Source organism: Chelonia mydas, chromosome 23 (genome assembly GCF_015237465.2).
Source record: "Chelonia mydas isolate rCheMyd1 chromosome 23, rCheMyd1.pri.v2, whole genome shotgun sequence".
Classification (NCBI taxonomy): Eukaryota; Metazoa; Chordata; order Testudines; family Cheloniidae; genus Chelonia; species Chelonia mydas.
Genome location: NC_051263.2, coordinates 1,449,866 through 1,471,871, shown reverse-complemented (window position 1 = coordinate 1,471,871; position 22,006 = coordinate 1,449,866). Strand labels below are relative to the sequence as shown.

The window sequence follows — 22,006 nt, the reverse complement described above, 5'->3', positions numbered from 1 at the left end:
TCTCTTGGAAGGTATCGTTACAAAGCTTATAATCTCCTGAGTGTGGGCATCCTATTTGTATAAATGTATCACTCTTGTATCTGAAACTAGGAATATGAAATATAATTCTGAGGGCCTGTTGTAATTATGCAAAGTGTGGGCCATTAATGGTGGCTTGGAATCTTGATGGCTCCCATTGACCAGGACAGTTGGGTGTAAATGGCTCTGTTGACTTGGAAGCCTTCCTGTGAGTCAGGCCAGGAAGAATGAAGGCTTGGGGGGGTCTCACAGGACACGTGACCATGTCACCTGGTACTGGAATCCATCTTAAACCTGGTGCTTTTCCAGTGAGAAGAAGGGGAGGGGGAAGAACCCAGAGAGACAAAGGATTCCCGCTTTGGGCCAAAGCCATAAAAGGGGGTGGAACAGAACAAAGGGGGCTGCAATCATGAGAAATCCCCTAGTTACCACCTGAGCTGGAAGAAGGACTGTACCAGGGGAAAGGAAGGAGTCCAGTCTGTGAAAGAAGCGTATTGGAACATCTCCAAGGGTGAGATTTACCTGTATTCAGTTTCTTAAACGTATTAGACTTTTAGACTTGCCTGTTTTGTTTTATTTTGCTTGGTCACTTACTTTGTTCTGTCTGTTATTACTTGGAACCACTTAAATCCTACTTGTTACACTTAATAAAATCACTTTTGCTTATTAATTGACCCTAAGTAAGTGATTAATACCTGTGGGGGCAAACAGCTGGGCATATCTCTCTATGAGTGTGGACAATTTATTCGTTTACCCTGTGTAAGCTTTATGCAGAGTAAAATGGATTTATTTGGGGTTTGGATCCCATTGGGAGCTGGGTGTCTGGGTGCTGGAGACAGGAGCACTTGCTAAGCCGTTTTCAGTTAAGTCTGCAGCTTTGGGGCGCGTGGTCGGACCCTGGGTCTGTGTTGCAGCAGGCTGGCGTGTCTGGCTCGACAAGGCAGGGTTCTGGAGGCCCAAACTGGCAGAGAAAACGGGCTCAGAGGTAATTCCAGCATGTCAGGTGACAGTCCCAAGGGGGTTTCTGTGACCGAACCCGTCACACTCTCCATGAGCACCAGCCCCAGGCTCCGGACACTGCCTGGTTTCCCCCCACCGCACGGGACGAGCGAGCGGCGCTGTTTGAGGCTGAACCCGGCCCCGCCATTCCTAAGGAAAATCCGTCCCAGCACAAGTATCTCTGCACCAGCAGCCGGCCAGTGATGGCTACGGGCCCGTGGTTCACTTCCCAGCAAGCAACGAGCCCTGGTCAGTCTCGTCTCCTGACTCTTCCATGGGGAATTCAGGAAAAACTCTTCCCAGCAGCTGCCGAGGAAAGGGAGACCCCTGGACAGGCATCGGTCGGGTTGAGGACTGAATCGCCCAGCCCACGTCCGCCGGGCAAGGAGGGTGCAGCTGGCACCAGGTGTCAATTGACTCAACCCAGCGACACCTCGGCCGCCTCGCAGTGGCTGGCAGAGGGCCCGCGGGAGAAGGAGACGGGCGGGGACCCACGCTGGGCTGCGGATGCTCTCCAGGAGTTACCGCACTGGCAAAGGAGAGCTGCATGGGGCACGTTAGTCACCAAGCAGTGGGTCAGGCGTGGCACACGGGACACGGCCACATCGAGATGAACGCCGCCCGGCAGGCCCCTTTCACAGCTGCCCATGTCAGTACGTCCACCAGCGGTGTCCGCACACTCCAGCCTGGAGCCGACACCCCGAGCGATTCACATGGGACAGCGTCGCTTCTTCTCCATGTCGAGTGGCTGGGGGGGGCGGGTTTGGCAGCAAGCCGCTCCCCACCCTCGCCAGCGGCCTGGGTCCTCGGCAAACGCGGCCAGAGGCTCTGGACTGATGCAATTTCCAGACCCAAAACTCTGGGCACACCAATGCCGGTTTTTTCCATCTCTCATGTCAGGAGGAGCCGGGCCCTGGCCAGGACTTCCTCCCGCGAAGTCCCGAGTGTGGCGGGTCTGAAATCAGGGCAGCAGGAGCCAGGAAATGCGAAGTTCCAGCCGTCAGCTGCAGTCAGCAGCTGCTTCTGTCTCCGACCTGGGCCTTCCCCACGCTCGTGCGGTTTGTGTCCCGTGCCAGTGGGAGGGGTGGGTTGGCTGGTTTTTTAACTGATCAAGGCCTGGTCTGCACTTAGCTCGACCTAGCTACGTCGCCCAGGGCTGTGAGAAATCCATGCCCGTGAGCGCTGCTGTGAAGCCGACCCAGCGTAGACACGGTGAGGTCGATGGAAGATTTCTTCCATAAACCAGCTCCTGTCTCTCGGAAAGCCCTGCTGGGAGGGGAGAAAGCAGCTGCACCGGGGACTACCTGTCTCCAACATCCAGGCTTCAGAGCGACACCCAGACAGACAGACAACCCTGGGATCTTACGATCTTTAACTGCCAGGGACAGTTCAAGCGGGACAACCTGTGTGTGTTGAAAAGCCCGAAGCGTCCCACATGGGACGCCATTGGCTAGAGAAACCCGTGTCTGATTGTTTAAAAACCTGCTGTCGTCACGTGTAAAACCAGAGCTTCCTAGCGCGAGAGAGAGGAGGGGAAAGCCCGCCAGGAGGGTTTCGGGTACAGGTGTGTTTTATTTTGTGCACTTTCATTACACGGGGGAAGGAGTGAAGCTGACGGCGCGATTAGTCACTTTCCAGTGTTTGTCTGGGTCTTTCGTGGGGGAAGCGCAGCGTGTCGTTAAAACCAGCCACCAAGTGGCATCGGCAAACCACAGAAACTGGCCAGGGGGCTTGGAGCTGAGTTTTAACTCTTAGTTGTCGGTTATTTTTAGCCTGACCCACTCTCCAGTTTAAAGGCCAGAGGGCAGGAGAGGATCGGGGCGGGGGAAGCCTGGGGACAGGGGAAGAACAAAGAAAAATGCCCAGGGGTCCCAGGGGGTGGACACCGCTCGGTACCACCGGGAGCCCGGACGCTGGGCTAGGTGGGCCCTGGCGGAGTCTCCTGGCCCCCTGGCTGGGTCCAGTCCCCGCCACGCCCCCCGGGGCTGTCCTGCTGGCTGCACGGCACGTCCTGTGCCCGGCCCCGCTGCTCGGCACGCACCGTCCTGTGGCCGGGAATGTCCCCATGTCCAGGAAACGCCATCCCGGGAGGTTACGCAATCGCCCTTTGCCTCATCGCACCCAGCGCTGGGGCCTGGGCGTCGCTCAAATCCCTGGCCTCGCCCCTGTGACAGAGCAGGAAACTGACACAAAGAGAGGGGGCAAGGACTTGCCCATGGGCAACCAGGGAGTCAGTGGCAAAGCCAGGAACCCAGGAGTCCTGGCGCCCAGCCCCCTCCTGCTCTTACTACTGGACCCTGCTCCCCTCCCAGAGCTGGGAGAGAACCCAGGAGTCCTGGCTACCTGGCCCCCCATCCCATCGCATCCCATCCACATCCCCATCCCCCTCTCCCTCCCCCTCCCCTTGAGCCCACTCTGGAGCAGGGAAACGGGAAGCAACTTGGCTGGGATTTTCCTCGGCTGCAGGGGCCTGACGCGTTCCCGATTCTCCGCCGGCACCAGCCCAGTGTCCGGCTGCCCCTCCGGCCAGAGCAGGCCGCTGGCTCCCAGCCCCCTGCCGTGGTGGCTCAGACCCCAGGCTTGGCTTGGCCAATATCCCCTGCCCATCGCTCCAGAGCAAAGGGATGGAGGCAGCTAGCTGGGAATCGCCCAGCCCAGCCCGCACCACTGGGCCCGTCTGGACCGTCGGCTCCTTTCCCCCTTCCCCGGCCGCCCGGCTCGTTTGCTTCTCACTTGTGTGTCATGTCCCTGCAGTGCGCGCGGGGTCGGGCCCAGCTCAGAGCGGGCGCTAGGGGATCTGACACCCCCCCAAGGGCACAGGTGGAGCTGGGCCCCCCGAAGTCAGTGCGACATTGGGCCCCGGCCGCAGGGTCAGGGCAGAGCTGGGCCGGGGCCCCGGCCGCAGGGTCAGGGCAGAGATGGGCCGGGGCCCCGGCTGCTTGGGAAAGAATGATCAGGGTTGAGGGGATTGAACGGGGATGCATGTCCCAAGCGGGCCAGGGACACAACACAGGCGGATACACACACAACACACAGACACAGAGATAACACAAACACAGGCAGACACAACATAGAGACACGCAACACAGACACAGAGACAGAGATCACACAAACACAGAGACAGAGTCGACACCCAGACGCAACACACAAACACAGACGGACACAAAGACAACATACAGATAACACAAACACAATACACAGAGACGAGACAGAGACAACACAGAGACATGCAGACACACAACCCAGACACAGAGACAACACAAACACAGACACACACAACGTGCAGACACACAGATGACGCTCAGACACAACACACAAACACAGACACAACACACAGACACCACATAGAGCCATGCACACCTGGAGACACAGACACAACCCATACACAGAGACGGGCAGATATCCGATATCCCGGCTAGCCCAGCCACGGGACCAGACACAACAAACAAGAGCAGCTGTGTGGGTCCTGACAAACCCCGGGGTGGGAGACTAAATGTTTCCCTAGCAAAGCATGTGTGTGAGATGGCAAACCAGGCCACAACCCTGAAGCTACAACAAAGTTCCCACCCCGCAGATGAGGGCGGGATGGGGTTGCTCCACCATCAATTTCCCAACACCTCGGGATAAGCGCACCCCGGCACCGCGGGGCCCACGTCACTTACACCCTGGTCTTTCCAGCATCCCCACCCCTGAGTGCTCCAAATTCACGGGCTGGGGCACCCAAAATCACAAGATTCTGTTTAAAATCCTGAGATTTTGTTTCACAAATCACACACCCAAAATCCTGAGGGGTTTTTAACCACGCGCCAGGCTCCCAAATCTCATGAGATGGGCTTTCCAATCATCATTTTTACAATGACTGTTTGTTATTATGGGGGGTGCTGGTGATTTGCCTGCTGGTTTCCCAGCCTTTGGGTACCACTTAAGTCCCATTTCAAAGCCCTTTCCTGCCGCTGTGAGTGCTAGAAGCAGGCTGGGACTCCTGACCCTGCTGAAATCAGTGACAAAACTCCCGCTGCCTCCGAAGGGGCAGGTTCTAACCCTTCCGGAACGGAGATTGTCACATAGCCCCTGACGCCTGGAGCCGGGAATCCAAGGAAACCCCCAAATCTCACAAGACTTGTGACAAAATCCCAGGAGTTGGTCACACTGTCTTTGACTCATCTGCCTGCTCCGTCACAGAGCGGCCAGCTCTTGCAATTTTGACACTAATCTTCTGCTATTTGGGGTCTCTCGTAAAGCCCCAGCGCCTGGAGTCACGGGGCAATCCCTGAGACGCTAGGCGTTAATTTTTATTTTTAATAAACAGAAAGTTGCTAGCCCTGCTGGGCCTGGCGAACAGCTCGTAAACAGGAAGCGTCTGCAGGCTCCGGGCTCCAAAACCAGAACCACAAATGAGATGATTCCAAAATATATTATTAAAAACAAAAATCTCATGCTTTGTGTGGGTCATGCATTTCTTGGCATGTCTCCTGGGTTCTCTCCCTGGCTCTGGGAGGGGCGTGGGGGCTGGTGGTTAGAGCAGGGGGGCTGGGAGCCAGGACTCCTGGGTTCTCTCCCTGGCTCTGGGAGGGGCGTGGGGGCTGGTGGTTAGAGCGGGGAGGAGTGTTCCTGGTTCTGTCCAAAAGCCTTAGGCCTTGTTTTCACTAGGAGGAAAGGTTGGGGGAGGGGGAATTATGTCCTAATTCCACCCATCTGGAACGAAAGGAGTGAATAAATCACGGTCTTTGCCTCAGATTGCCGTCCAGCTGTTCCTCCCTGTGCAGGATCCAATAACTCTGGTGTCAGCTCTCCTCTCACACACACAGAGCAGGGCTCAGCCCCTCCAGTAGGGGGCAGCAGGGACACACACGCACGCACACGCACACTCTGTACTAAGTTGCTTCTTTCAACCAAATTGAATTCAGCTCCAAGGCAAGGTCTCCAGTCCCACCCCAGGGGACTTGCTGGGGCAGAGCGAGCGCTCGCTCGCGGTGTCTGGCTCACTCGGGCTCGCACAAGGGTGACGGGAGATTGTTTTGTCTCTTCTTGGGTCCTTGTCTTGCTTGGAGGTCCTCAGATGAGACAGGTGGCGCTGTCTGTGTGTGTCTCCCCCCCCCCACCCCGGTCTCTGTGCCTGTGTGTTTGTGTGTGTGTGTGTGTCCCTGCTGCCCCCTGCTGGAGGGGCTGAGCCCTGCTCTGCGTGTGTGGGTGTGTTTGTGTGTGTGTGTGTCCCTGCTGCCCCCTGCTGGAGGGGCTGAGCCCTGCTCTGCGTGTGTGGGTGTGTTTGTGTGTGTGTGTGTCCCTGCTGCCCCCTGCTGGAGGGGCTGAGCCCTGCTCTGCGTGTGTGGGTGTGTTTGTGTGTGTGTGTGTCCCTGCTGCCCCCTGCTGGAGGGGCTGAGCCCTGCTCTGCGTGTGTGGGTGTGTTTGTGTGTGGGTGTGTTCCTGCTGCCCCCTGCTGGAGGGGCTGAGCCCTGCTCTGCGTGTGTGGGTGTGTTTGTGTGTTTGTGTGTTTGTGTGTGTGTGTCCCTGCTGCCCCCTGCTGGAGAGGCTGAGCCCTGCTCTGCGTGTGTGGGTGTGTTTGTGTGTGGGGTGGGTGTGTGTGTGTCCCTGCTGCCCCCTGCTGGAGGGGCTGAGCCCTGCTCTGTGTGTGTGGGTGTGTTTGTGTGTTTGTGTGTTTGTGTGTGTGTGTCCCTGCTGCCCCCTGCTGGAGGGGCTGAGCCCTGCTCTGCGTGTGTGGGTGTGTTTGTGTGTGGGTGTGTCCCTGCTGCCCCCTGCTGGAGGGGCTGAGCCCTGCTCTGTGTGTGTGGGTGTGTTTGTGTGTGTGTGTCCCTGCTGCCCCCTGCTGGAGGGGCTGAGCCCTGCTCTGCGTGTGTGGGTGTGTTTGTGTGTGTGTGTGTCCCTGCTGCCCCCTGCTGGAGGGGCTGATCCCTGCTCTGCGTGTGTGGGTGTGTTTGTGTGTGGGTGTGTTCCTGCTGCCCCCTGCTGGAGGGGCTGATCCCTGCTCTGCGTGTGTGGGTGTGTTTGTGTGTTTGTGTGTGTGTGTCCCTGCTGCCCCCTGCTGGAGGGGCTGATCCCTGCTCTGCGTGTGTGGGTGTGTTTGTGTGTGGGTGTGTTCCTGCTGCCCCCTGCTGGAGGGACTGAGCCCTGCTCTGTGTGTGTTGCCCTGTTCTGGATGCAATCCTAAATGCTCCTCTGTGAACACAAGAGCAGCCGGACCAGGTCAGCCCAAAGGTCCGTCTAGCCCAGTGTCCTGTCCTCCGGCAGTGGCCAGTGCCAGGGGCCCCAGAGGCAATGAAGAGAACAGGGAATCACCGAGTGATGCATCCCCTATCGCCCATTCCCAGCTTCTGGCAAACAGAGGCTAGGGACACTGTCCCTGTCCACCCTGGCTAATAGCCATTGATGGACCTTATCTAGTGTCATGAGCCCTGTACTGCTAACAGCTAATGGGGATTCTCCTTTTGCTCAGGTGGCCAGGGATGGGGCTGGACTTTTGGGGCTGGGTTCTCGCCTCCTCTGAGTCCTCCCTGCCCTGGAGTTCGGAGCAGCCTTCGTGTGTGGCCCCATGACAGCGTGGCCCCGGCTTTGCTGCAGCGTAACACACAGACTCTGCAAAGGTCACACGTGCAGGGAGCTGGGGCCTGGGGGGCTTTTGTCTCTTGGGGGCAGAGCCGGGGTCTCCCCACTCACCCTTTCACCCCCAGGTGCTGTGACAAGATTATTGTAGCTTTTAACCTTTCAGCCCAAACCGTGCTGGGGGGGAGGAAGGCATCCCAGGGACGGGAACAGCCAAATCCCAGCTCTGCACAGGCCCGAATCCAGCCACTGGCCTCAAGGCGGACCAGGAATCCATGGGCAGCATCATGGAGTGAACAAGGAGCTGGACAAGTGTGCAACCAGCCAGCAAGTGTGCAATGAACTGGGGAGTGTGCAATCAGTGTGCAATGGGGCAGCGAGTGTGCAGTGAACTGGGGAGTGTGCGATTAGTGTCCAACCAGCCAGCGAGCGTGCAATGAACTGGGGAGTGTGTAATCAGTGTGCAATGGGGCAGCGAGCGTGCAATGAACTGGGGAGTGTGCGATCAGTGTGCAATGGGGCAGTGAGTGTGCAATGAACTGGGGAGTGTGCAATCAGTGTCCAACCGGCCAGCGAGCGTGCAATGAACTGGGGAGTGTGCGATTAGTGTCCAACCAGCCAGTGAGTGTGCAATGAACTGGGGAGTGTGCAACCAGTGTGCAATGGGGCAGCGAGTGTGCAGTGAACTGGGGAGTGTGCGATTAGTGTCCAACTGGCCAGCGAGTGTGCAATGAACTGGGGAGTGTGCGATTAGTGTCCAACTGGCCAGCGAGTGTGCAATGAACTGGGGAGTGTGCAATCAGTGTCCAACTGGCCAGCGAGCGTGCAATGAACTGGGGAGTGTGCGATCAGTGTGCAATGGGGCAGCGAGTGTGCAGTGAACTGGGGAGTGTGCGATCAGTGTCCAACCGGCCGGCAAGCGTGCAATGAACCGGGGAGTGTGCGATCAGTGTGCAATGGGGCAGCGAGTGTGCAGTGAACTGGGGAGTGTGCAATTAGTGTCCAACTGGCCAGCGAGTGTGCAATGAACTGGGGAGTGTGCAATCAGTGTCCAACTGGCCAGCGAGCGTGCAATGAACTGGGGAGTGTGCGATCAGTGTGCAATGGGGCAGTGAGTGTGCAATGAACTAGGGAGTGTGCAATCAGTGTTCAACCGGCCGGCAAGTGTGCAATGAACCGGGGAGTGTGCGATCAGTGTGCAATGGGGCAGCACGTGTGCAATGATGACACCCTGTGGCAGTGAGTGTGGAAGGAGCCATCGAGTCTGTGACGAGTGTGCAATGATAGTGCAAGGGGTTGGCGAGTGTGCAAATGCGCGGGCATTGCCCCGCCCCAACACACGTGAGCGCTCCCAGACCCCAGCAGGAGGCGGGGCCTCGCCCCTTTCTAGTTCCTCCCATTGGCTGTCCCGGCCGGCAGTCACGCGGCCAAGGCCCTGATTGGCTCCTCTCGGCCGGAGGGGCGGGGCCCCGCAGAACCTGGAAGCGGAGGCGGCAGCAGGAGCCGGCGCGGGGCGGCGGACCCGGGTGAGAACCGGGATCGACCCCCGCCGGTGGGGGAGGGACCGTGGGGGGCGGGGCGACCCCCACGGGTGGGGGAGGGGCCGTGGGGGGAGGAGCGACCCCCGCGGGGGGAGGAGCGACCCCCGCGGGTGGGGGAGGGGCCGTGGGGGGAGGGGCGACCCCCGCGGGTGGGGGAGGGGCCGTGGGGGGAGGAGCGACCCCCGCGGGTGGGGGAGGGGCCGTGGGGGGAGGGGCGACCCCCGCGGGTGGGGGAGGGGCCGTGGGGGGAGGGGCGACCCCCGCGGGTGGGGGAGGGGCCGGGGGGCGGGGCGACCCCCGCGGGTGGGGGGGGCGGGGCAGGGGCCGGGGGGGGCGGGGCGACCCCCGCGGGTGGGGGAGGCGCCGGGGGCGGGGCAGGGTCCGTGGGGGGCGGGGCGACCCCCGCGGGTGGGGGAGGGGCCGGGGGAGGGGCGCCCCCCCCCCCGGTTGGGGGAGGAGCCGTGGGGGGCGGGGCCGTTCCTGGGTGGGGGGTAGGCGGGGCCAGTGACCTTTGCCCCCCCCAGGTGCAGCATGTGGCCGGAGCTGCGGGGGGCGCTGCGGGGCGCCCTGGGCGAGGTGCTGGGGGGGGCCCCGCGGGGGCTGCCCCGGACCTGGGCACTGGCCGGACGCAGGGTGAGTGACCCCGGCCGGGCACACGTGGGGCGGGCGGGTGGGTCAGGGGCTGCGGGGCCCGTCGGCCTGTCACCAAATGCAGCCCCCCCGTCCCCCCCCGCACCTGTCCGTCCCCCCGTCCATCCGTCACCGTCCTTCTGTCCCGTCTCCGTCCATCTGCACCTGTCCCCCCGTCCGTCCCATCCCCGTCCGTCCGTCTGTGCCCCCATCCGTCCCTCCGTCCCGCCTCCGTCTATCCACCCACCCCATCTCCGCACCCCTGCACCCGTCCGTCCCCCCGTCCATCTGCGCCTGTCCGTCCTTCCGTCCGCCCTGTCTCCATCCCGTCCCTCTTCAACCGCCCGGCCACTCCGTCTCTGTGCGTATCCGTCCGTCCACCTCTCCCCTCGCCCTGGGCGTCCGTCCCTTTGCAGCAGGGCCACCCGCCTCTCTCAGCTCCGTCCCGTCTCTGTTCTTCCCTCCGTCCATCGCCGTGCGTAGCTGCCCCTCTCTCCGATCTCCATCTCCGTCCATCCCACCCCCCCGTCCATCCGTCCCTCTCTTCCACCACCGTGTGTATCCGTCCGTCCTCCCGTCTCCACCGCGTCCATCCGTCCCTCTCTTCCCGGTGTGTATCCATCCCTCTGCCCCATCTCCAGCCATCCCACCCCCCGTCCATCCGTCCCTCTCTTCCACCGCCGTGTGTATCCATCCCTCCTCCCGTCTCCACCGCGTCCATCCGTCCCTCTCTTCCCGGTGTGTATCCATCCCTCCGCCCCATCTCCAGCCATCCCACCCCCCGTCCATCCCTCCCTCTCTTCCACCGCCGTGTGTATCCATCCCTCCTCCCGTCTCCACCCCACCCATCCGTCCCTCTCTTCCCGGTGTGTATCCATCCCTCTGCCCCATCTCCAGCCATCCCACCCCCCGTCCATCCATCCCTCTCTTCCCGGTGTGTATCCATCCCTCTGCCCCATCTCCGTCCATCCCACCCCCCGTCCATCCGTCCCTCTCTTCCACTACCGTGTGTATCCATCCGTCCTCCCATCTCCACCCCACCCATCCGTCCCTCTCTTCCCGGTGTGTATCCATCCCTCCGCCCCACCCCCCGTCCATCCCTCCCCCCGTCCATCCCTCCCTCTCTTCCACCGCCGTGTGTATCCATCCCTCCTCCCGTCTCCACCCCACCCATCCGTCCCTCTCTTCCCGGTGTGTATCCATCCCTCCGCCCCATCTCCAGCCATCCCACCCCCCGTCCATCCGTCCCTCTCTTCCACCGCCGTGTGTATCCATCCCTCCTCCCGTCTCCACCCCACCCATCCGTCCCTCTCTTCCCGGTGTGTATCCATCCCTCTGCCCCATCTCCAGCCATCCCACCTCCCGTCCATCCGTCCCTCTCTTCCACCGCCGTGTGTATCCATCCGTCCTCCCATCTCCACCCCACCCATCCGTCCCTCTCTTCCCGGTGTGTATCCATCCGTCCTCCCATCTCCACCGCGTCCATCCGTCCCTCCCTCTCTTCCCGGTGTGTATCCATCCGTCCTCCCATCTCCACCCCACCCATCCGTCCCTCTCTTCCCGGTGTATATCCATCCCTCCACCTCATCTCCAGCCATCCCACCCCCCGTCCATCCGTCCCTCTCTTCCACCGCCGTGTGTATCCATCCCTCCTTCCGTCTCCACCCCGTCCATCCCTCCCTCTCTTCCCGGTGTGTATCCATCCGTCCTCCCATCTCCAGCCATCCCACCCCCCGTCCATCCCTCCCTCTCTTCACGGTGTGTATCCATCCATCCTCCCATCTCCACCTCATCCATCTGTCCCTCTCTTCCCGGTGTGTATCCATCCCTCCACCCCATCTCCAGCCATCCCACCCCCCGTCCATCCGTCCCTCTCTTCCACCGCCGTGTGTATCCATCCCTCCTTCCGTCTCCACCCCGTCCATCCCTCCCTCTCTTCCCGGTGTGTATCCATCCGTCCTCCCATCTCCAGCCATCCCACCCCCCGTCCATCCCTCCCTCTCTTCACGGTGTGTATCCATCCATCCTCCCATCTCCACCTCATCCATCTGTCCCTCTCTTCCCGGTGTGTATCCATCCCTCCACCCCATCTCCAGCCATCCCACCCCCCGTCCATCCGTCCCTCTCTTCCACCGCCGTGTGTATCCATCCGTCCTCCCATTCCAACCCCCGTCTATCCGTCCCTCTCTTCCCGGTGTGTATCCTTCCGTCCTCCCATCTCCGTGTCTCTCTCTGCTCGTACTTCTCTGACTCTCCGGTCCCGCGCTCGGTGCTGTATCCTCTTGGGCCCATCCAGACCCTGTGAGGGCTGGCCCAGTAGCCGGTTCTCCTCCCTGCCCAGGTGGGTGAGAAGCCACTAGTGTTTCCACCCTGACGGCCCCACGGAGGCTGCAGTTGGACGCTGGCTCTTCCCCGTCGCCCACCAAGCTTCCGCAGGGGAAAGGGCGGGGTGGGTTGGTCCAGGCAGTGCCCGTGACCTGCCGGGTGCCGTGGGGGCGTGTGAAGGGAATTCAGGGCAAGCTCCTCTCACACTTGTGCAGGGACGCACGTGCACGGACACACACTTGCACACGCACGGACGCACACACACAGTCACACACACACACTTGCATGGACTCACACACGCACGGACACACACTCGCGCATGGGCACGCACAGACACATTCTCTGATTTTCCTGTTCCAGGCAGGAATCTGGGGGCACCAGGACCTCGTCCCAAGAGAGAGAAGTGGCACATGGGGTCCAAACGGGGCCCCCCAGCAGCCCCCAGGCTTGTCTCTGTTAGCGAGACCCCCCACAGCTCCCAGGGCTTCTGGCCGGTCGGCTCCTCCCCCCCTGCCCACGGCACGCGCCGGCACCAGGGGCTCCGGGTGCCCCGGTCTTGGCCCCGGCCGGCTCTTCCACCGAGACGCGGCCCTGGGAGCCCTGGCGGCCGACGACATCCGCAGAGCCCGGGAGGCCAGGCGGAAGATGGGCCCGGAGGAGCCGGCTCGGGCTCCTAGGCAGAAGGTGAGGAGGGGTCAGTGGGAGACGCTGGGGGGAGGGGGGCGCAGGCACAGCCAGGCCTTGGCATGCAGGGGGGGAGTGCTGTCTGGGGAAAGGGGGCTGGGGGGGTGTCTTTTAATCGGACTCTTGGTCCAGGACAGGCAAAAGGGGCTGGGGCGGGGGTTGCTTGGGACACCTGAAAGGGGCCTCAGCACGTACTGAAGTCCTGGGCGTTCCAAGGAGTGCGCAGACCGACACAGGGAGAGGGGAAACCGAGGCACGAGGCGGGGCAGGGACGTCCCCAGGGTCACCGGGCAGGGGCAGAGGTGGAGCGTGGGAACGGAGCCCCCACGTCACAGACCTGCCCCCTCCCCCGCTGGACACGCTGGCCCCCCAGCCCTGCCCCTCTTCTCTTCCCGCCAGCTGAGCGAGAGAGCCCGGGAGCGGACGGTGCCCGCATCGCGCGTCGGTCGGCTCGCCAGCTTCGGAGGTAGAGTCCGTGAGAGCCCGGGGCTGAGGGGGGGTGTCCGTGTCCCTGCCCTGGGGAGGGAGTGGGGGGGTCTGTCTGTCTGCCTCCCTACTGCCCCCTGCTGGACGGGATGGGCCCTGCTCTCTCTGTGCGTGTTGTATCACCAGTGGGTGAGATCACTAGCGCGTGAGGAGCGTGTTGCTATGTGTGTGTACCGGGGGGGCCTCCTGCCCCCCCCTCGCAGCCCCTTTCCGAATGCAGAATGTGACCCTCCTGGGGACTGGCCAACACCCTCTGCCAGCAAGGGGCTGGCGCGCCCCACGTCTCAGCCTGGCCAATGGCTCGCCCTGTGCGGGATCCCCGGCCTCGCCCCCTCAGCCCCCCAGCGGGTTCCCCCTCTGCCCAGCCCCCCAAGGAGCAGCCCTCTGACCTGTGCCTCTCTCCCCAGGTCTGGCGGTGGGTCTGGGCATCGGGGCCCTGGCAGAGGTGGCCAAGAACTCGCTCAATGGGGAGAAGAAGCCAAGGGGTAAGTTGTGGGGCTGGCTCCTGCCTGGCTCTCAAAGGGGGAGCCCTGGAGACTGGATCCCCGTGGCCCATATACCTCTAGGGGGTGGTGGGGGCTGGGGAGGGGGTGGGGGGAGCTGGGACAGGGGTCAGAGGGGACTGGGTTGCTGGCCCATTGATCTCCCATGGGGGCCGGTGGCTGCTGAGATGTGGGTGTCAGTCCCCCAAGGAACTAGCCCTAGGTCCCCCGCACCCCCCACCTCACTCCCTGCCCCCTTTGCACAGACGGCAGCAGCCCCGTCCCGGGCTCCAGCCCCTTCCTGTCGGAGGCCAACGCGGCGCGGATCGTGGACACGCTGTGCAGGGTGCGGGGCGCCGCCCTCAAAATCGGGCAGATGCTGAGTATCCAAGGTAGGCGCCTACCCGCCTGGCCCCCCCTTGGCCCTGGCCCCTCAGTCTTGGGAGGAGGGCCCGTCCCTGGAGGGGGCGGGTGTGCACAGGAAGCCCCCCACCCCGCACGCCGGGCACACGAATGTCACGGGCTGGGTGTCAGTGACGCTCGGGGCCCGCAGGCTGCTCTAGCTGACATAGGGGCCCAGGGTACAGAGCGGGGGGGTTAGAGCTGTAACCCCCAGGGCAGGGATGGGGGGCAGGGAGCCAGGCTCTCTGGGTTGGGCTGCACAGGGAGGCTCTAGTCTGAGCCTGGCTGCCTCTCCCGGGGGCTGAGTCTGGCAGGGTGTGGGGGGCGCGTCTGGGCCCGGGAGCACCCCGCTGACCGGCCGGCTTCTCCCCGCAGATAACAGCTTCCTCAGCCCGCAGCTACAGCGGATCTTCGCGCGGGTGCGGCAGAGCGCGGACTTCATGCCGGCCTGGCAGACCAGGGTGAGTGAGGGCCGCCCCACGGCGGGTATCCCGGGGGGGCCAGGCACAGCCCGGCTGCTGCTGCAGCGTCCTGCTGGCGACGGGACTGAGATCCCCCAGGCCCGTGGAGCCGGTGCCCAAGAGATGAGATGCCCCCGGGGGGTGGCTGGGCTGGCCCGGGGCAGGGCGCCGGCTGAGCCTGTCTCTCCCCCCCTCTGGCGTTTCAGAGGGTGCTGGCAGAGGAGCTGGGGCCGGACTGGCGGGAGAAGGTGGCCTCCTTTGAGGAGACACCCTTCGCAGCAGCTTCCATCGGCCAGGTGCACCTCGGGGTGCTGCGCGACGGGACGGAGGTGGCCATGAAGATCCAGGTGAGCAGCCTGTGCCCCCCAGCACCCATGGGTGGCAGCCTCAGGGTAGCCAGGGCCAATTATAGAGGGAGCATCAGGGAGGGGTTAGAGCAGGGGGCTGGGAGCCAGGACTCCTGGGTTCTCTCCCTGGCTGTGGGAGGGGAGTGGGGGCTAGTGGTTAGAGCAGGAGGGCTGGGAGCCAGGACTCCTGGGTTCTCTCCGTGGCTGTGGGAGGGGAGTGGGGTCTAGTGGTTAGAGCAGGGGGGGCTGGGAGCCAGGACGCCTGGGTTCTATTCCTAGTTCTGCTGCTGCCTTGCTTTGTGACCTGAATCAGCTCCCTTCCCTCATGGGTACCCCAGTTTCTGCTGAGTGGGGCAGTGGCCCTGGTTGATCCCCGGGCAGGGTTGGGAAGGGCTCCGAGCTGGGGGGGGCCTGGCGCTCCCCGCTCCGTTCTCCGAGCCAGCGCCTCTCTCTCCCTCCCCGCAGTACCCGGGCATAGCCCAGAGCATCCGGAGCGACGTGGAGAACCTGGTGGCCCTGCTGAGGCTCACCGTGGTGCTCCCGGCGGGTAAGGGTCTGCGCCGGGCCCGGGGGGGGGGGGGGGGGGGCGTTACCCAGCGTCTCGCCTGCCCCCTTCCCTGGGCGTGTCCTGCTGTCCCGGGGCTTCCTTCCTGACCCCGCCAGCCTGGGCACGAGGTGCCCCCTTCCCTCGGGGGCTGCATCGCCTGCTGCAGGCAGAGGGGAGCCCCCCCGAGCCCGCAGCCTCACCCCCCCCCCCCGCCCTCCCCAGGCCTCTTCGCCAACAACACGCTGCAGGTGCTGCAGAGAGAGCTGGAGTGGGAGTGTGACTACCGGCGCGAGGCCGATTGTGCCCGGAGCTTCAGGTACCGACCGCGGGGCCCCCGGGCAGGATCCTGGCCCCCCAGCCCACACTCAGGGCAGCATGCACGGCTCCGGCGTTAGCGGGGCAGCCCCCGGGGACTCCGTGTCCCGGCACGCACGGCTCCGGCGTTAGCGGGGCGGCCCCCGGGGACTCCGTGTCCCGGCACGCACGGCTCCGGCGTTAGCGGGGCGGCCCCCGGGGACTCCGTGTCCCGGCACGCACGGCTCCAACTGAGCTAAGCCACCTGTGGGCTACTCCTTGGCCCCCTTCTAGCAGGGCTGCCCGGCCCCCTAGAAGCAGTGTCCTGCCAGCTCAGAGGTGGGGGCCTGGTGGCTTCCTGCCCCTGGGGGTAGGGGCTGGGGGCTCCTGGCTGGCAAAGCGGGGGTAGCCAGCGGCATCCTGCTGACCCCCCAGGCAGCTCCTGGCCGGCGACCCTTTCTTCGAGGTGCCCAGGGTGGTGGGCGAGCTGACGACGCGGCGGGTGCTGACCATGGAGCTGGGGAGCGGCGTCCCCCTGGATCAGTGCCTGGAGCTGCCCCAGGACATCCGGAACGAGGTGAGCTGGTCTGACGAACACGACAGCCGGGCTGCCCCCCCGGGGGGATGGGGGCTTTTGGTGAGAGCAGGGGGCTGGGAACTAGGACACCTGGGTTCTATCCCAGCTCTGGGAGGGGAGTGGGGTCTAGTGGTGAGAGCAGGGGGGCTGGGAGCCAGGACACCTGGGTTCTCTCCCCAGCTCTGGGAGGGGAGTGGGGTCTAGTGGTGAGAGCGGGGGGGCAGGGAGCCAGGACACCTGGGTTCTCTCCCCAGCTCTGGGAGGGGAGTGGGGTCTAGTGGTGAGAGCGGGGGGGCAGGGAGCCAGGACACCTGGGTTCTCTCCCCAGCTCTGGGAGGGGAGTGGGGTCTAGTGGTGAGAGCGGGGGGGCAGGGAGCCAGGACTCCTGGGTTCTCTCCCCAGCTCTGGGAGGGGAGTGGGGTCTAGTGGTGAGAGCAGGGGGGCTGGGAGCCAGGACGCCTGGGTTCTGTCCCTGGCTCTGGGAGGGGAGTGAGGTCTAGTGGTGAGAGCAGGGGGGCTGGGAGCCTGGACACCTGGGTTCTCTCCCCAGCTCTGGGAGGGGAGTGGGGTCTAGTGGTGAGAGCAGGGGGGGCTGGGAGCCAGGACTCCTGGGTCCCATCCCCGGCTCTGGGAGGGGAGTGGGGGCTAGTGGTGAGAGCAGGGGGCTGGGAGCCAGGACACCTGGGTTCTATCCCAGCTCTGCCTCTAAGCTGCTGTGTGCCCTGGAGCCAGTCCCCGCGTCTCCGGGTTGGCAGCGTGGGGATTGTGACCCTGTGGGGCAGGCCCTGGCTGGCTCCATGCCTGTGCAGCGCCTGGCGCGGCAGGGCCCCCGATCGAAGCTACCATAACTGCGATCCCGGGGCCCGGCCTGCCGGTGATTCCCCTCCCCCGCTGCCCCCCCAGATCTGTCACAATGTCCTGCGCCTCTGTCTGCGGGAGCTCTTCCAGTTCCGCTTCATGCAGACGGACCCCAACTGGGCCAACTTCTTCTACGACGCGCGCAAGCACCAGGTGGGGTGTGGGCCCCGGCCGGGGGAGGGGAACCATGGGGGGGGCACGCTCTGCAGGGCAGCACCGGAGCCAGGGGGGCTGCAGGAGAGCGGGTGAGCCCATGCCAGCCTCCCGGGGGTGGGGGGAGCCCCCCGGCCCCCTTTCCACCGTTCTGCCCCTCGCGGGGCTGCTGGCTCCGGGGTCTCTGCTGGGAGCAAGAGTCACGCCAGGGCCCCCCTGGGAGGTGGGGTTACCGTAATACACATAGTAATTGCCCCCCAGGGCCTCCCAACCCAGGGGCTACTGTGATACACATAGTAATTGCCCCCCAGGACCCTGGCCTCTAGGAGCTACCCTAATACATGTAATAGTTGCCCCCCCCCAACTCTGGCCTTTAGGGGTACTGTAATATACATAGTAATCACCCCCCTGGCCTCTATGGCTACCCTAATACGCATAGTAGTTCCCCCTCCATCCCATGGGGCGCATCGATCCCAATCCACCCAGTGCTCTGCGGCTGAATTATTCATCGGGTCCTCTCTCCAGCGAGGAGCTCGCAGATCCGCTCCGTGGCCCGGGCAATAAAAAATACATCAGCTAAAAACCCCTCTGGCCGAGCGCCAGGCAGAGCCCCAGCCGCCGGCGAAGGCCAGCTGAGTACAGAGCATTCTCATGGCCCAGCAGCAGCGAGTTCCACAGGTGTGCCGGGTGGGGCCCTGCTCGAAATCAGGCGATCCTGACATTTCCTGGTGTGGTGCCCGTGCCCGGAGCAGGCCTGAGCCGCAGCCCAATGCAGGCAGCCCCCTAAGAAGCTGCCCGGGGCTCTGAGCCGCTGCTGTCGTTCGTTCCAGGTGACCTTGCTGGATTTCGGAGCAAGCCGGCCCTTCAGCAGAGAGTTCACCCATCACTACATCGAGGTATGGGCGCGTTTGCCTGGCCGCCCACCCCGCAGGAGCCTGCCTGTCTGTACTGGGGACGTCCCGGCTGCTGCCTCAGAGCCCGCGGGGTTAGAGGCAGAGGGGGCAGGGGGCTAGGGCGCTGCGTTGATGGGACACCTGGATTCCCTTCCCAGCTCTGGGCAAGTTAGCGCCCCGCCCCGTGCCTCAGTTTCTCCTCCCACCCTGTGTCTGTTCAGACTGGGAGCTCTTTGGGGCAGGGACCGTCTCTCACTCTCTGTGCGGTGCCTGGTGCTAAGGGGCCCTGATCTCGGTTGGGGTCTGTGCTGCGCCCGATGCGACGGGGGGTGCTCTCCCCTGGCAGTCGGTGCTGGCGAGCGGCACAAGGGGGCGCTGTGCTGCAGGGGGCAGGGGCCAGCAGGGGGCGGGGGCTGGCAGTCGGGGCTGGCAGTCAGGGCTGACCCTAGGGCGGCACTAGGGGGCGCCCTGCAGCTTGTTCTCACCTGGCCCCTCCCTGCCGCAGGTGATGAAAGCTGCAGCCGAGGGGGACAGGGCCAAGGTGCTCCAGAAATCCAAAGACCTGAAGTTCATGACGGGCTTCGAGACCAAGGTGAGCAGTTGGGCTGGGTGTGTGCTGGCGGCCAAGCAGGGACTCTGTGGGTGGAGAGTCAGGGGCGCTGGGGGGCCAGGCTGGGCCGGGCTAGCAGGGGCTGCGGGTCAGGAGTGAGGGGCACCGGCAGGACTTGGGGGGCCCAGGGCCGGGCTAGCAGAGGCTGTGGGTCAGGAATGAGGGGCACCGGCAGAGCTGGGTGGGGGGCAGGGCTGGGCTAGCAGGGGGCCATGGGTTGGGAGTGAGGGGCACTGGCAGAGCTGGGTGGGGGGCAGGGCCGGGCTAGCAGGGGGCCGCGGGTCGGGAGTGAGGGGCACTGGCAGAGCTGGGTGGGGGGCAGGGCCGGGCTAGCAGGGGGCCGCGGGTCGGGGGTGAGGGGCACCGGCAGGGCTGGGGGGTTCTGTGCAGGGGTTTGGCTGGTCCAGTAGCTGACCCTGCCCCCCCCCGTGCCCAGGAGTTCGAGGAGGCGCACGTGGACACGGTGATGATCCTGGGGGAGGCTTTCTCCGCCCCGGGGCTCTTTGACTTCGGGGCCCAGAGCACCACGCGGCGCGTGCAGGCCCTGATCCCCGTCATGCTGCGCCACCGTCTGACGCCGCCCCCCGAGGAGAGCTACGCCCTGCACCGCAAGCTGGCCGGCTGCTTCCTGCTCTGCGCCCGGCTGCGCGCCCGCGTCCCCTGCCACGGCCTCTTCCAGGAGCTCTACGGGCAGTACTGGGCCCGGGAGCGGGGCGCCTAGTGCCGGGGCAGGGCCTGGGACCCCAAACAGGACCTCCCTGCACCCAGACCCTGGCTGACCGGAGAGACCGGAGCCCTCGCTGCCGTGGGCTGGGAGCTGTGGGCCGAGCTCCGGGCGCCGGCTGCGCCCGCGGCCCTGCCATGCCGTGCCCGCGAGCGTCGCGGTCCTGTCGCCGCTCTGTGCCCATTAAATCCTGGCACCTGGGCTGGGCCTCGTCAGTTTCTTCCCCGCCACTCCCCCATCCCCGAGTCAGGTCCCGATTCCACGCCCCCCTCCTCCCCCCCCCGCTACTGCTGCTCCCCCCAGAGAGAGCTGCAGGGGGCAGAGGCTGGCCCAGCTGGAGGGAGACAGGGTGGCCCAGTTGGTTAGGGGGCATTTGGGGGGCAGTCCTGCTGCCCCCAGCTGGTTCCTGCAGAGCCAGGCGAAGACATGGATGCAATTCCCATTTTAGGGTCCCCCCCCCATTGGGCCCCCCATCTTTGCAGCTCCTCCCCTGCAGCAGGGCCAGCCTCCCCCCCAGCTCTGCACCATCCCGGTGTCCCACATTCAGGCCCCGTGACAGCGGCAGGAGCTTTTGGTCTCTTTCCAAGGCTTTGATCTCGCGTCTTCAGCCCCCCCCCGCCCCCACCCCGCCGCTGCAGCTTCCCCGGCTGGGCGGGCAGGACTGGGGACAATCCAGCCCCAGAGCAGGGAGCGAATGGGGCCAGGTCATGAGGGAGCCGATTCCGGGAACTGCCGGGGATCCTCCCTTCACAGCCAAATCCCCGGGGAGCCTGGCCTGATGGAGACGAGTTCCCGGCCGTGTGCCCGCTGCCCCCCCGGGAAGCCAGCTCCAGCTGCCGTCTCTGCCAACTGCGGGAGCTGGCACTTCGCCCTGCCGGGCCCCAGGCAGACTAGAGGGGACAGGCCCGTGCCCCATTCCCTGCCCCCCTGAGCCAGCCCGTCCCCCGCTGGGGTTGGATCGGAGCCAGCGCCCCCTAGAGGGAAAAGGCCCCGTGGCCCATTCCTCAGGAGCAGGCAGCTGGTTTTAATCTGAGCGTTCGTTTCCGGCTAACGTCACGGCAGCTCCCGAGAACACGGCAGATTTTCCCACCACAAGGACGTGCAGAACCCAGCTCCAGATGGTTCGCTTTCCGCAGCTCCGCCCGGGCGGCCACGGCCGGACCTGACTGTCTCATGCTGACAGAATCCCTTGGGTCACGGTCCCAATGATAGACCCCGACCGAGATCAGGGCCGGGCTCTGCCCAGACCCCGAGGTCAGGGGCCTGTCGGGCCGGGTGCTGCCCAGACACGGGGTGGGACAAGCCTTGCCCCAAAGAGCTCACCGTCTAACCAAAGAAGGATTATCTCAATTTTTCAGATGGGGAAACTGAGGCCCAGAGAGCCAACATGCCCACGTCGCCTGGGCGTGGAACTCAGCTCTCCTGAGTGTGTCCCCACCAGCGCCCGGCTCGCTTCCCTTGACTGGGCCAGCAAGATGGGCTGCAAGGTGGCGTCACATCCCCACTGTCCCCTCCCTCACCGAGCCGAACGCGGCCGGGCTGGCGGGGCGGCACCGTGGGGCTGGGGGTGGCCGAGTGACGCATCTGGCGGTGAGGCTGGGCCCTGGCAGCTGCTTCCTGGCCATGGGGTTGTTCACTGGTCTCTGTTGGTAGTGGGTCCCAGCGCTGGGGGGGCTGGGAGCCAGGACTCTCGGATCCTACCCCAGCATGGCACATTCATCCCAGGGCCACGGCGAACCTCCCCGGCCGCGCGGCGGCTCATTCGTAGCCCAACCCCCCGGGCCCCCTTCATTTATTGCAGCCCCCAACCTGTTGTCACCTGTTTGACAGATGGGCACGACCCCCCCGAGTCCAGATTCCTGGTCCCCCTGTTCTAACCACCAGACCCCACGCCCAGAGCCGGGGACAGAACCCAGGAGTCCTGCCCTGTATAGGGTGTTGCTCGGTGGGTTGGATCGATGCTCTGGCAGGGCGGGAGCAGCTGCAGGCCCGGGCTGGGCACGGGGCTGGGCCTGGGCCTGGGGGGGCGGGAAAGGGGGCCACGGAGTCTAACCCCTGGCACTGGGGGTCCTCAGCCAGAACAACGGCGGCTGCACGTGGCTCCATCCAGCCCGTGCTCAGCCACCCTCTGTCAGGTCTGAACCGATTTAAGGGCGTCCACACACACAACGGTGCCCCACTCCCAATTGATTGAAGGGGGGGGGGTCCCATCTCTTACTTGCTCTGGGCAGGGGTTCTAGTTGGTTGGGGTGAGACAGGTGTGTGTTGGGGGGGCGGCGATGGATCCGCTCTGGGGGTCCGTTGTTCGGAGGAAGGTGGCCAAGAGGCAAAGGGGCCACCCGTCCCCCCCACACACCCTTGCCTCTGAGCACCGGGCCCGGTCTGGGGGCAACCCTTGTGCCTATCACAGGGTGGGG

General features: G+C 64.4%; 1 protein-coding gene across 2 annotated transcripts; it reads left to right on the top strand.

The window, feature by feature from the left end:
* Positions 1-9,014: 9,014 nt before the first annotated feature.
* COQ8B (coenzyme Q8B) lies at positions 9,015-19,790 on the top strand. 2 transcript variants are annotated; one of them, XM_037884398.2, is made up of 15 exons: positions 9,016-9,101; positions 9,641-9,749; positions 12,432-12,755; positions 13,155-13,221; positions 13,649-13,726; positions 13,990-14,115; positions 14,501-14,586; positions 14,793-14,933; positions 15,399-15,480; positions 15,703-15,796; positions 16,210-16,351; positions 17,255-17,362; positions 18,193-18,258; positions 18,761-18,847; positions 19,302-19,790. In XM_037884398.2, exons 2-15 carry the CDS (start codon positions 9,648-9,650, stop codon positions 19,584-19,586), a joined length of 1,788 nt encoding a protein of 595 aa, XP_037740326.1. In that variant the 5' UTR covers positions 9,016-9,101; positions 9,641-9,647; the 3' UTR covers positions 19,587-19,790. The 2 variants fall into 2 exon arrangements, with proteins under 2 accessions (XP_037740327.1, XP_037740326.1); XM_037884399.2 differs by lacking the exon at positions 17,255-17,362 and having other exon boundaries at positions 9,015-9,101.
* Positions 19,791-22,006: the final 2,216 nt, after the last annotated feature.